Source organism: Bicyclus anynana, chromosome 13 (genome assembly GCF_947172395.1).
Source record: "Bicyclus anynana chromosome 13, ilBicAnyn1.1, whole genome shotgun sequence".
NCBI lineage: Eukaryota > Metazoa > Arthropoda > Insecta > Lepidoptera > Nymphalidae > Bicyclus > Bicyclus anynana.
This window is the reverse complement of record NC_069095.1, coordinates 4,627,496-4,641,830: the sequence shown is the minus strand read 5'-3', so window position 1 is coordinate 4,641,830 and position 14,335 is coordinate 4,627,496. Positions and strand designations below refer to the sequence as shown.

General features: G+C 37.4%; 1 protein-coding gene across 1 annotated transcript in view; it reads left to right on the top strand.

Annotated features, from left to right (window-relative positions):
* The window catches only part of LOC112057927 (alkaline phosphatase), a 117,009-nt gene that overhangs the window by 83,623 nt on the left and 19,051 nt on the right, over positions 1-14,335 (top strand). Inside the window, exons 3-5 of the mRNA XM_024098540.2 lie at positions 1,783-1,864; positions 5,804-5,945; positions 13,481-13,655. Of these exons, the coding sequence (XP_023954308.1) occupies positions 1,783-1,864; positions 5,804-5,945; positions 13,481-13,655 (399 nt within the window). The remainder of the gene's footprint in view (positions 1-1,782; positions 1,865-5,803; positions 5,946-13,480; positions 13,656-14,335) is intronic.

The window sequence follows — 14,335 nt, the reverse complement described above, 5'->3', positions numbered from 1 at the left end:
TCCGTGGCGAAGTAATATGCGCGGAAGAATATATACAAGGCGGAGGTCCTGGGTTCGATTCCCAGTTGGGCGGATTAAGGTTTTCTTTATTGGTCCAGGTCTGGCTGGTGTGAGGCTTGGGCTGTGGCTACTAGCCTCAATAGCTCAACGGTAAAAGCGGTTGGACTCCCGCCCGGTTCGATCCCCGCCCCGTTGGTCTATTGTCGTACCCACTCCTAACACAGTCTTTCCCGATTAGTTGGAGGGAAATAGGAATATTGGTCATATTATAAAAAAATATGGCAAATATTCTTTTTTTTTTTAAGTTACCACTTTACCGGCAAAGCCAAGCCAAGCGATTTAGCGTTCCGCCACGATGTCGTGTAGAAAAAAAATACAATAAACTCAACAATATACTTTATGACTTTTTGAGTAGGTACTTAAATATCAATATAATAATATATATTTAATATAATAAGTATACAGTATTGTTTTGATAAATAAAATTAACACAGAAAATGAGATATTAAAGAGGATATTGGAAATCTATATTAAAAATAAAGTTACTAAATCTTATATAAAGGAAATTATATCAGTGTAACTTAGGTTCAACATTCCTGAATAGCATCAGAAGTTTCTTCGGAGTTTGTGTTCGAAACACAAGTGTTTGTAAGATGTAAGCGATGTGCTACGAATGTCTAATTTGTATGTTCTAGTCTCCCGTGGATATATCAAAGACTACATATGTACGCTATTTGACCAAAGTTCCAGTAGTTAACTATGTTAAAACTTAAATTCTAGATCGCACGGTTGCCTGTCCGAATTCAATAAGACATACTTCAAGAAGTATGCTCAGAAATTAGATCTCGTTCTTTGTTTACAATTCTATCGTAGAAACGTAAATATCTGTACATGTCGATACCTGTCTTTGCGTTTCTGGAATGGCAGCAAAAATTTGGAATGCCCTTCTGGCGTTTGTATTCCCTGATACTTATATTTTAGACACCTTCAAAGCAAGAGTGTATCAAGGCATCTTCTACGTGAGCACGCTCTAATTACCTTACCTTACCTTATCAGCCGATAGACGTCCACTGCTGGACATAGGCCTCTTGCATGGACCTCCCAGCACAACGATCTCGAGCCGCCAGAATCCAGCGGCTCAACCTGCTGCTGCTCAAAGCTGCAACCCGCTTGATATCCTCGGTTCACCTAGTGGGGGGTCGCCCAACACTGCGCTTTCCGGTGTGGGTTCGCCATTCTAGCACCTTCTAGCGCTCTAACTAAGACCGCATAATGCTTTATATCAGGCTTAATTGTAGTTATGCGCAAGCCTATAGAGTGCAAAAAGAAAACGAAAATGGCCTTCTACTTTCCGTTTTCCCTACCACCAACAATGTGGTTATCTCCGAGTAAATAGTCAATAGGCACCTTATAGACTGGCATATATGTGGTGGATAGTTACCACCCTACCGACAAAGACGTACCGCCAAGTGATTTAGCGTTCCGGTACGATGTCGTGTAGAAAAAGAGTGTGGATTTCATCCTACTCCTAACAAGTTAGCCCGCTTTCATCTTAGATTGCATCATCACTTACCATCAGGTGAGATTGTAGTCAACTTGTAGAGAATTAAAAAAAAAAGATCGAAAGGGAACCGAACAAACAGGCAGAACGAAAAATTATAAAAAGGATTGTGTGTGTTTTGGTTATGTTGGTTTCACATGAGAAAACATAATTATTTTGAAACAACAGGCAGACACTTTAATTTTATTTATATGTATTGATACTGATTAATTTTGTTCCAGATCGCCAGTACTGGTACGCACAAGCACAGGAGACTCTGCAGAAGCGGCTTCAGTACGCGTCAGAAAAAAATCCTGTTGCGAAGTAAGTGACATAAATTAAGCAAGTAGGTACAGTCAGGATATCTATGATATCTATCAAAGAAAAAATTACAACCCGTACTGATACAAGCTACTTTGCTATTTGTTTCTTGTTTGCTACTTGAGAGTGATCGTTAGAGTCTTTAAAAATTATGTCTCTAAGCCCAATAACCTGTATTAGAGGAGCGTGGTGACTAGTTGAATATCCACCCTCCTACAAGTTCTTGGACCTGTAGTAGGTATAGTTATGCTCAGTGGCCTGCATAAGGTTGTCGGTCAGGGTATGCACTAGTAAATGTTTTTTTTTTATTCTTTACAAGTTAGCCCTTGACTACAATCTCACCTGATGGTAAGTGATGATGTAGTCTTAGATGGAAGCGGGCTAACTTGTTAGGAGGAGGATGAAAATCCACACCCCTTTCGGTTTCTACACGGCATCGTACCGGAACGTTAAATCGCTTGGCGGTACGTTTTTGCCGGTAGGGTGGTAACTAGCCACGGCTGAAGCCTCCCACCAGCCAGACCTGGACCAATTAAGAAAATCTCAATCTGCCCAGCTGGGGATCGAACCCAGAACCTCCGTTTTGTAAATCCACTGTATTGTAATACCACTGCGCCACGGAGGCCGTCAAAATGAAGCAAACAGGGAAAATCTTTATTTAATAGGCATTAAGAAGACAACTCTTAGGGTATGCAGTACTTTAATGCATGTGTGAAGTGCACGCCACTAGTTATGCTAATAATGATGAAGTTTTTACTCTCAAAGGCTTCAATATATTGTGCTTTAAGTCGCATACTCATTCTCACTGTTAACCTATTCAGTTTCTGAATATCACACTCGTAAGTTACCCAAGTAATAAACTTACGGAAGTCGGAACTTAACATGGATAACAAAAATCAGGGCCTTTCCTATGTTAATTCTGATCGTATCTTCCTACTTAATGCAGATGGTGTAGTGATTTGCTGTCCGATTTGCTCAATTCTACATAGAGAATAATTTATTATCCCGGAAAAGTTCTTCTGCTCCCGGAAAATGTAGCTTTTAGTCGTTCCTGTTTCCATGTTATTATTTTGTTTGAATATTTGCTTTATGTATTGAACGTAGAAAACAAGTTTTAGAAAATTAAAGCCTGTAAGTTGAACTATGCGCAGCAATACATTTTCAAGTGTTACTAATATACGGTAGATGGCACGAGTGTTACGTGTTCCTCGATTGCAGGTAGGTAAGCAAGAGGGTATTTGATGACTTGACTTCAGTTTGTTAGGTAGCGTAGACACCGTCACGCTGCCAGTTGCGTTAGTGATTTTTTTATTTGCTCTCATTTTTATTTGTTTTTTTTTCAAATTTTTGACAATGTTAATAATAGAAAATATAATACTAAACTCTATATAACATATGTATAGAAAATATAATAAAACGCACAGCAAAAAAAAATTGCGTCCTCTAAAAAACGCAAGGAAAGGCCTAAAAAATGTAACATTTCAATGGACTAATGACAGTAATCGATACTTGAGTTAGTATTATTACGTTCCACGTACATAGTACATTAAAGCTCAATGTATAATTGCTATAATTACAAAAGGCTTTTAATCTTGATAACCATCAAAATTAAGCCAGTAAATAACCTCGTGATTTAGTGCAGCATTATTAGGCAAAAGCGTAATTTACTCGGCTATCCAAATTGTTTATAAATTATTATACTTCGCTACATGGCAAGATTTTATCTCAATGCCTAATTTAATTTTCATGTGGGTGAAACCGGGTTCATGTGGTTAAGCTCGATTACAGTTAGAAAAGGGGTTAATGTTCGTAATTTGGTTAAGCGCACAAAGCCTTTTGTTTTATTAAACGGGTTTGCATTGTAAATCTACTGTAAATATCAGAAATAATTATAATTGTAATGGGTATTTTCTTATTGTACTGTATCGTTACTGATCCTCCAGTAAGAACTATACATAAATATATTATAATGTAAAAAATCCACTCAGTGAAGTAGCTGAATTCGGAACTTTTTGCGGTTATTATGTAGGCACGTAACCTATCTAGTATAAAATATCTCGTAGTAACTCTAAAAAAATCACTAGTCATTTTCCTGAAGTCAGTATTCTAGAATTCTCGTTTTAATAGAGATATCTATTCCGTATGCAAGAACTCCGATAAAACACACGACGCTTCTCATGTTTTATTTAGTACCCTCGTACATCTATGTCACATACTCGCACCGCCCATTGTAATGAATCACAAAATATATGATATACGTCCTACCACTTTGTGTTCGTAAAACAGGATGTCTCAACTCACAAATGGAGTCCTGCGTAGGCTTTAGTGTTCCCATAAGGTTTAACAAGAAACAATTTACCCAAAAGCGTGAAATTATGTCTTCATTGTGTTACAAACAAAGGACTGTTTTGTTTAAAATACGTATTGTATTTTTACGGTTTTGTATTATACGAGTATCACCTCTTTGAGTTATTGGTATAATATTTCATGTCATAGGTTAAATTATAGTCATATTTTTATTATAAACACACAGAGTTTAATCTCTATTCATGCAAGGAGTATATTATTGGAATCCTACACAATGGTAGGTTATCAGGCATAGATAAGAATACATAGATTTGCTGTTAAAATAATAATAATTGCAAGAGTGGTCCGTTTACATCTGGAAAAGGAGGAGGTTCGCAAGTCGACGCGTATGTTTTTTTTTATTGGAGTTTACTCCATATGAATCGATTTTCATATATAGCCCCCGGTATTAAAAAAATATGGGCAGTAAAATTCGATGAACGAATGACAGCGTCACGTTTTTGTGCACAACCTATTCTGCGCACGCCGCGGCCTGCTGCTCCTCGGTTGCGCACCATTCACTTACAGGCGTACATAGTGTATGCTGCGGGGCAACATACACCTATATAGACAGTCGATCTGAAAGAGTAAACTCCATTATTTCTTTCATCGGAGCTTTTTTTGGTCTTTCTTGTACAAAAGATATTCCATTCCAAATTAACGCCAACACAGACAAACGAATGCATTGTTTTTCCGGGATAAAAATTAGCACAATTTATTTTACTATACCAAACTACATCGAAATCAGTGTAATGGCGTAGCCGTGAGGGAACTGACCGTCAGAAAGACAGACTTTTTTCACATTTATAATATTAGTATGGATATATTGCTTATTACCATATTAGTAGACCGTTGCTTATTACTCACAGACAGGTGATTATGCCTGCTTGTACAAGTGTACACCTTACTGTTACAACCAAAGCCATACAGTCTTCCATAAATACGTATTTTGCATTACGAAGCAAAGGAAGCCGCTAGCATCCAGCGGCTCCCTGCTACCCGATTGATGTCCTCGATCCATTTAGTGGGGGGTCGACCAACATTGCGCTTTCCGGTGCGGGGTCGCCATCCCAGAACCTTGGGACCCCAACGTTCATCGACTCTTCGAACTACGTGGTCTGCACATTACCATTTCAGTTTCGCGACTCGCTGAGCTATGTCGATGACTTTGGTTTGTCTACGGATCTGCTTATTTCTGATTCGATCACGCAGAGAAACTACAAGCACAGCTCGTTCCATTTCCCGCTGAATGACTTTGAGCCTTCTAATTAGGCCTATAGTTAGCGACCAAGTCTCGAATCCGTAGGTTCATCACTGGCTACACGCAGGCACTTTAACATGACGCTTTGCCATTATACCTGAATCCTATAAATCCCATGTACCTAATGTTGTGGCCATGTTCAAACTGTAATACGGCAAAAATAGCAACATAACAACACATAGAAACGGAAAATCTAAAGCTAATGCTTTGAACTAATCTAATGAGAGCATGACAGGAGAAAAAAAGAGATTTTTTTAAATTTCAACTGTCTAACTACGGACGGACATCGGAGTCTTAGTAATAGGATCCGTAATAAAAAGATTTTTTTTTCATAGGAACGTGATACTGGTGGTGGGCGACGGTATGAGCCTGACCACGGCGACGGCGGCCAGGATACTCCGTGGTCAGCGACGTGGCCAATCCGGCGAGGATACGGACCTCGTGTGGGATACATTCCCCGCTGTGGCTCTGGCAAAGGCAAGTGTTTCATTGAATATAATTTGTATGGTGATATGACGACGAAATTGAAATCAAATTCAAATTTTTAGTAAGGAAATTGTGTTACAGTGGTGATACACCGTTTGTTCTTTGTGCCTTGGAGCAATCATTTAAAAAAAGTAAAACATTATTTTTTATTCTTTTACAAGTTAGCCCTTGACTACAATCTCACCTGATGGTAAGAGATGATACAGTCTAATATGGAAGCGGGTGGACATTACCACACTAAACTCGCCAACCTGCATTGCAGAAGCGTGGTGGGTCTAAGCTCTATATCCCCTATCCTATATAAAGAGCCTGCCACTGTTGTGCAAAAATGATGATGCGGACTACAAACACAACGGTCTGTAAAAATTGATGGCTACAATTTAAAGTTTTAAAATTGTATTTATGACTACAATTTAAAGTTTTAAAATTGTATTTTATAGTTTATGTTTATGAATTTTTGTCCTTTGAAACTTACTATTTTTTAGTTTCCTAAGTATCCTTGTCCTTTATCCTGTAGCAGTCTCAAACAAACCAAACGAAACTCAATTTAGATTTCCCAATGTTTTCAATTGATTTCCCCATTTCCCCATGTCCGTCGTTTCACATCGGTCCTGCAACTCTCTAAAACTTTAATTTGATTTGGTTGAATGGGAGAGTATTGACTATTATATGATTGCTTGAGCAATATTATGTTTTAATATCGATTTCATAGGTTTCAAAAGAAACAATATACAGTAATTATACAAACGAAGACTATAATAATAATTAAATATAACACAAATATAAGATAATGGTATTTAAATGGTCTCCACATAAACATTTAGTTCACCCGTTTGTGTGTAATTTCGATTACTTTTAGTATTTATATCAGAAACTGTCCCAAAATTCACTCATTACACAAAATCTATGCTCAAGTGTCTGGTCCAAATTATCGTCTAGTTACCCTTTCACCAGCTTTATTAAATTAAATTACCAGCTTATTTAAATTATTTAAATATTTATTCACCAGCTTATTTAAATTATCGTAGGGTAAATAAAACCCTCTAGAAGCTCTCTCTCTTCTAATAAGTTAAAAAGTCACTCTGATATATTTGATCCCAAATTAATCCTATCCCAGACACTGAGAAAACATCAAGTATAATTGTATTACCAAATAGGGTCTGACCGGTACGGGATCAAAGTACTTATTACTTACAAACTTAATTAAAACAAAGTTAATATCAAGTGTTATCTTACGCGATGATGAAGACCGAAGCGGGCAGGATATTATGTATGAGATACATATTTTGGTACATAACATATCATATACTTGAAGAATATTATTTATTCTGTCGGATTGCCGAGCGGGATACAGGAAAATAGGAAAGCTAACACTGACGTTGTATCAACATGACTGATGTTTTGTTAGTAACTTTGTTATGAACACATGGCTCATTGTGTTATCAAAGATAAATAGTGTCTAAATATAATATCGAATGTACTAAGACTTGTGGGAAAATATAAGAAACTAGCCGACGCCCGTAACATTGTCCGCGTGGAAATCAATGTAAACTTTCAACCCCTATTTCACTTTAGGGGTTTAATTTTAAAAATTCTTAAATCACATTATATTTTGTATTTTTATATGATTTATGAACAAATTTATAAAACTGTAACCATTATAACAAAATACATTTTGATCGGTTCAGCCGTTTAGCCGTTTCATTTATAATATTAGTAAAGATACGAATTGGTTATTTGGTTCATACATTTTATAATAACACATTATAAAATGTGTAAACCAATAAATAAATATGAAAATTTTCAACGTTTAAGAACGCAGAAGCGCCAAACATTTTAATTTTTATGTCTTAACATAAGATTAATTTACATAATATTTTGTCGGTTTAGTGTTCTACTATCTTACGAAATTGAATGATTAGTACATTTTGTATCGAATTATAGAGCATTTCATTATCATCAATTAAGTTATGTACAATAAAAATAGTTTTCAAGTTTTTCATTATATTTTAATAACTAAGAAATATTTTTTCATACAGGTAGTTGTAATTATTGTAAGCTCATTCAATATAAATTATTTCGGTAACATGAATTGACACATTTTGGGTGCAAATGAGATTTTTTAATGAGTCACACTGTGTTACGTGGTTGCCAGTAAAAACCTTAATTAAATTTCCGCTCAGTTTGCTCGGAATAACCATCACGGTTATCACTGTTGAGCGGTGTATGCTTTTGGAATATTAAAGGAGTGCGCGGCTCGTAATGACCTTTTAAGTGGGAGTTATGGGAACGAAAGTTGTATTCATATATTTTACTGTACTATAAAATAACGCTTACAGCACAAAATAGTTAGCTGAGGAGCAGGTGGTGGGTATTCTGTAACGATGTTTTAAATAACTTTGAATTCACCTCTATCTATCTTTGTCTAAAACGATAATATAGAAAGAGATAGAGGTATACAGAATAGACCTGCTGGTCGACATGTTTGGGTAGGTATTTCAGTCAATCACTAAGCGAGTGATAGAGAGCGAGCTAATCTTGGATTTACTCTGCGTGATCGAATCAGAAACGATAAGATCCGTTGAAGAACCAAAGACACCGAGTTGCGAAGCTGAAGTGGTGCGGGGTACATTGTTCTAAAAGCCGATGGACTTTATGGACATAAGGTACTGAATGGCAACCACGCACCGGAAAGCGCAGTATTGATCGTCCCTTTGGATACGTGGATCGACGACACCAAGCGGAACGCATGGAGCCGCTGGATGCTGACGGCTCAAGACCGAGATATTTCGTCCATACTAAAGGCCTATTTCCAGCACTGGACGTCCATCGGCTGATATGATGACTGTGCTATAAAATAACACTTACAGCACATAATAGGGTCGCCATTTTTGGGTAGGTATTTCAGGCAATTACTAAGCGAATGATAGAGCGAGCTAGGCTTGGATTTACTCTGTGTGATCGAATCAGAAACGACGAGATTCGTAAGAACTAAAGACACCAAGTTGCGAAGCTGAAGCGGTTTGTACTCAGACCAATAGGATCTGTCTCGCTAGACTTTACCCTTCTGTCAAAGGCATATGATCATGATCTAACGTTCTTATACAAATTGCGTCTATATAATCGTGTGTTAAAATTACGCGTGTGTAAATTAAGATTTAAATTTATAGTTGTGTTTAGTGTAATGAGACAGTAAGGATACACATTTATTGGTGTTAAATATGTTCGCCTAAATCCCCCCCAATAATCAAAAATGACAGACAATTTTGTTGGTGAATTTGGGTGCAATACAAGTCTAAAGGGTTAGCATGAAGCCGCTGGACACTGGCGGCTCGAGTTTGGACGATACAAGAGGCCAATTTCCGGCATTGGCTGATAATGACGATGATTTGATATAAGCTGACTCGTCCTATACGAATTGTTGAACTGGAAGTATTGGGACTAAATCAACCTCTATATCGCTAAAGCCTTTTTTTTGTCAAAAAATATCCTTGTGGAAACGGTTACACTGTTAAGTCGAATATTGACAGAGTAAATACATAGGTTGGGTAGTAAAGGAGAGGTACAGGGTGTGTTTATGAAATACCTACGTGAAAATTTCGACCAGCTCTCGTACCAAAATGTTCATGAAGGTAATATTTTGTGAAAGATGCAGCATTAAGAGCTACGTAATGTACACGCAATCAAGAAAACATTTCAAGACTGCGAAGCTTTTAAATATAGTTGTGTAACTTGTAAGATTTTCTTTGATATTCGACGACCTGGCTTTTTGGCTGGTGGGAGACTTCGGTCGTGGCAAGTTACCACCCTACCGACAAAGACGTACCGCCAACGCCAAGCGTTTAGCGTTCCGGTGCGATGTGTGTGAGTGCGGATTTTCATCGTCCTCCTGACAAGTTAGCCCGCTTCCATCTTAGATTACATCATCACTTGAGATTTTAGTCAAGGGCTAACTTGTAAAGAATAAAAAAAAAGAAACCTGAAACTGTTGGAAATGAATGAATGGGGTTTCGAACGATGTTAGTTTTTCATGTTTTTAAAAACCGACCTGAAATTATAATTATGTAATATTAAGAGTAATTTTTTATTCCATTTAATTCATAAGAATCACCTCTTACCACTTTACCGACAAAGACGTACTTCTAACCAATTTAGCGTTCCATTACGATAAAAATCAATTAAATGTTTACTTCGAATGAACCATACTCCCAAGTTAACACAATACCATTGTCTGTATCGTCAATTATCAGGTGAGATCGCAGTCGAAATAAAAAAATATATTAAAGAATTTTCAGAAATTTTAACAAACAACTGCGCAAAGTAATGCCTTTGTATTCCTAATCTCATAATGTACGATTGTAATCCTATACTCCCAGGAGGATATATACAAGATAACGTACTCAGCTTTATGTACTCTGCGAGTGAAGATGGTTTAGTACAAACAATTTCTCGGAACCGAACTGCTACTGGGAAACTCTCGATGGATAAGCCTATTAACAATCAGCCAGACTTCCTGGAGCTCGATGAGCGTAAGCTAATCACTAAGCCAGCGTTCCGCAGACGTTTCGAGTTTAAGGTATAAATGCGAAATTAAAAAATTGTAGAAGGACACTATGAAGAGATTAATTAACTAACTTTTAGACTTGTAAAATGAAAAAATGATGGTATTAGATATATAATGAAAAATACAATCAACATTTTTTAATATTTATTAATTACTATCTGAGACTTCTTCTTCTGAGATCCCATTTCTGTAAATAAATAAATAAATATAAATATACTTATACAATACACATCACTATCTAGCCCCAAAGTAAGCATACAGAGTAGCTTGTGTTATGGGTGCTAAGATAGTTGATATTATAATATTAATATACAATTATATACTACATATAAATACTTATATAACGTATAAATACACACAGACACTGGAAAACACCCATGCTCATCATAATTAAGGCACAAGGTAGGTTCTTATGGAAAAAGAAAACCAACATTTAAAATCAATATTTACGACACACCTTTTAAATACGAACCAGATATTAAATAGAACAAAGGCTGCCCGGGAAACTTGTAGAAACATTGATCTATTTAAATTTGGAACAGTGTCACTCTTACAACTTTTTCTTAAGAAAATCGGTTGTCTGTAAAGGCGGTTTACTGACGATAGTTGTACGTGACAACGTTATAAGAAAATATAGGATTTTTTTTCTAAACAAAATGTTCGTTTTTCTAAAATACTGTTTAATAATCTTCATAGACTAGAATATTCTTTATTTCTTGTAAAAAGAGTTGGCAACCCTAAAGCGACGGAACGACGCATGAAGTCATCTTTTTTCGAGTGTACAGTCGGCTCCATCAAATTATAAGACGTTGTCACGTTAATTTTTTTTTTGCGGCACATCAAAGTCAAAGTCACAGACAAAGCCAAAATTAATTGATTTCGACTAGACGTTGTTTACAAGTATTTTTGAAAGGTCAGGTTAAGGGTATGAGTTACTGGTGATAATTAAAGTGTAACCTATGTATTGAAACCTAAATAAAACATTACACACGGGTCTCATACTTTGCTGAACACTGCACTAAACTATTATGACTGTTCAGTTATATACGTAAAGTCACAAAACTAAACTCAATAGACACGTGTCGACTGAAAAAGAGGCCAACATAAAGTGCAAGCTAGCGTGTTACGTTCATTTCTAGCGCCGCAGAAAACTAGTCACGACCAGGGAGGTTTGCCGGCTTTCTCACCAGAATATCATATTATTCCTTTGTGAATATTATATTATGCCTGTGACTCCGTCCGCGTGAAATTTAGTTTTTCACAAATCCCGCGGGAACCATGGATTTTTCCGAGGTGAGAAGTAGCCTTTGTTTTAATCCAGAGTAAAATCTATTTCCATTTAAAATTTCAGCGCAAAGAAGAAATAAACATACACACACACACACACACACCCACACATACACACTTACAAACGAACTTTCGCCTTTATAATGTTAGTGTGATTGCTTAAAAATTCACAAGCAATGCTAATATTACATTTATTGCAACCGAAAGGGGTATGGATTTTCGTCTTACTCCAAACAATTAGCCCGTTTCCATCTTAGATTCCATCACATACCATCGGGTGAGATTGTAGTCAAGAGCTAACTCGAAAAATATCGGTAAGATTTAGCACCAAGAGATGCTCAATTCCAGTACTATTCTGGGTAGAAGTCAGGTAGTCTAATGAATTTCAATTAAGTGATAATTTTACTTTACCAACGTTGCTTTTCAATCATCACGTGATAAGTGATAATGCAAGAAATAATAGATATGCCGTTTAAAGATACGAGAATGTAAAATACTTAGATACATTTTTCTTATGAGGCTTGAGACTTACGCCTGAGATTGATGGCCATAGGGCGGCAATTTGTAGGACGTGTTCGTCGTATGTCCTCAGGGCATTGTCTTGTTAAGTGTTGCTCAGTTTGTAGGCGATAATTTTACACTTCCCAATAGGTGGGGTAGCTGGGACTGTCAAAATAGGTATTTCAGTCATTATAATAATCATTATTATCAGCCTATTTTTATAGCCCACTACTGAGTCAGGCCGTCTCCATATAGGAGAGGTCCAATGCGAGTTGGCGGGCTTAAGGCGTTAATGTTAAATTCGTTAACGACCACTATCAGATGTTAAGGATAGTGACCAGGATCGACGGCTTTACGTGCTCCTCGAGGTACGAGGTGTGACATTTTATTGATTAAGGCTATTAGGTACTTCGGTCACATTGCCAGGAGAGAAGGAGATAACCTAGAGAAACTTGTTATCACTGGCAAAGTGGAAGGAAAGAGACCTCGGGGACGTAGCCCGATGCGTTGGTCAGATCAAATCCGCACCACTCTCGATACAAAAGTACACGATGCTCTACAAGTCGCGAAAAGCCGAGCCGCATGGCGTGACATCGTGCGGAAAAAGGTTATGAATGTATGATAGGGGTCACGACCCTCAGTAATGAGGAACACGACGCGGAGAGAGAGATTAGGTATAATAATAATAGGAATATCATTACCAAGACCGCGTGAAATTTAGTTTTTCATATATCCTGCGAAAACCATGTATTTTTCTATGACAAAAACTAGCCTATGTGTTAATCTAGTGTACGAGTATCATTTATATTCATTCCAAACTTCAGCGAAATCTATTATGGAGGTTTTGCGTGAAAGAGACATCAAATCCTCCAATAATCAAAGAAACATCCATCGAACTTGCAAATTTCCGAACGCAGCTCATAATGACCAATATTCTCATTCCCCTCCAACTAGTCGGGAAAGACTGTGCTAAGAGTCGGTGCGACTATAGTCCAACGGGGCGAGGATCGAACCGCCACCCCTCGGTGAAGAGTCCGATCCCTTTACCGTTGAGCAATTGAGGCTTCAAAATGGAGAAGGATAGATCCCAAGAGCGTATACTGTTAAAGTAATGGAGGCATTATCATTCCCACAGACGTTCAAGTGATTCTTATTACTATTTTTTTGTTGCCAGACCTACAACATCGACGCTCAAACAGGCGAATCCTCTGCTTGCGCCACTGCGCTTCTCTGCGGTGTGAAAGCACGATACGAGACATTAGGTCTGGACGCTGGAGGTCGATTCAATAGCTGCGCATCGGCCATCAATTCCAAAGTCACCTCGCTTATTGATTGGGCGCATGAAGCAGGTGAGTACTAAAGGCTAATGGCGTAGACACGTAAATTTTACTGCCATTTGCAGTTTACGGTGGCTATCTCCCCTTAATAGATGCTATTAAAGGCACGACTGGGTATTGTATCATATCACTATAGTCCACAACTTTAGGCTTTTTACACAACAATATCACTTCTCAAAAAGGTTCTTTCAGGGCGTCACTTTTCGTTTCGATTCACATACATTGTATTTTTAATAATAAGCTTTACGGCTTACGGCTGGGTTCTAGCCCTTTTGAGCCCGGATTCACAAACAATAAATTAATTATCTCGGACCAATAATAGAAGGACCTACCTCGCAAGACGTTACCTCTCTGTCAAAGAATCAACGATCTATCTATATAGAGCGGGGCATTTAGAAGTGTTTGTAAAATCGGCTGGGATAGTTGAGCGGCGCGTTAAACAAACGCGTTAGATTGTTCGATTGTATCGATGTTTCATTGTTGTAATCGTTTTCGTCGTCTAAAAAACTCCCTAAATATTCCGGTTTGTGTAGTAAGTAGTTCAATGGCATGAAAAACGGCCAACAACTTCTAATTCAGTAAAAGATGACGTGACGTTCAATTTGAAAATATTTCTTTACATGTTAGCCCTTGATTTCAGTCTCACCTGATGGTAAGTGATGATGCAATCTAAGATGGACGGTATGATTATG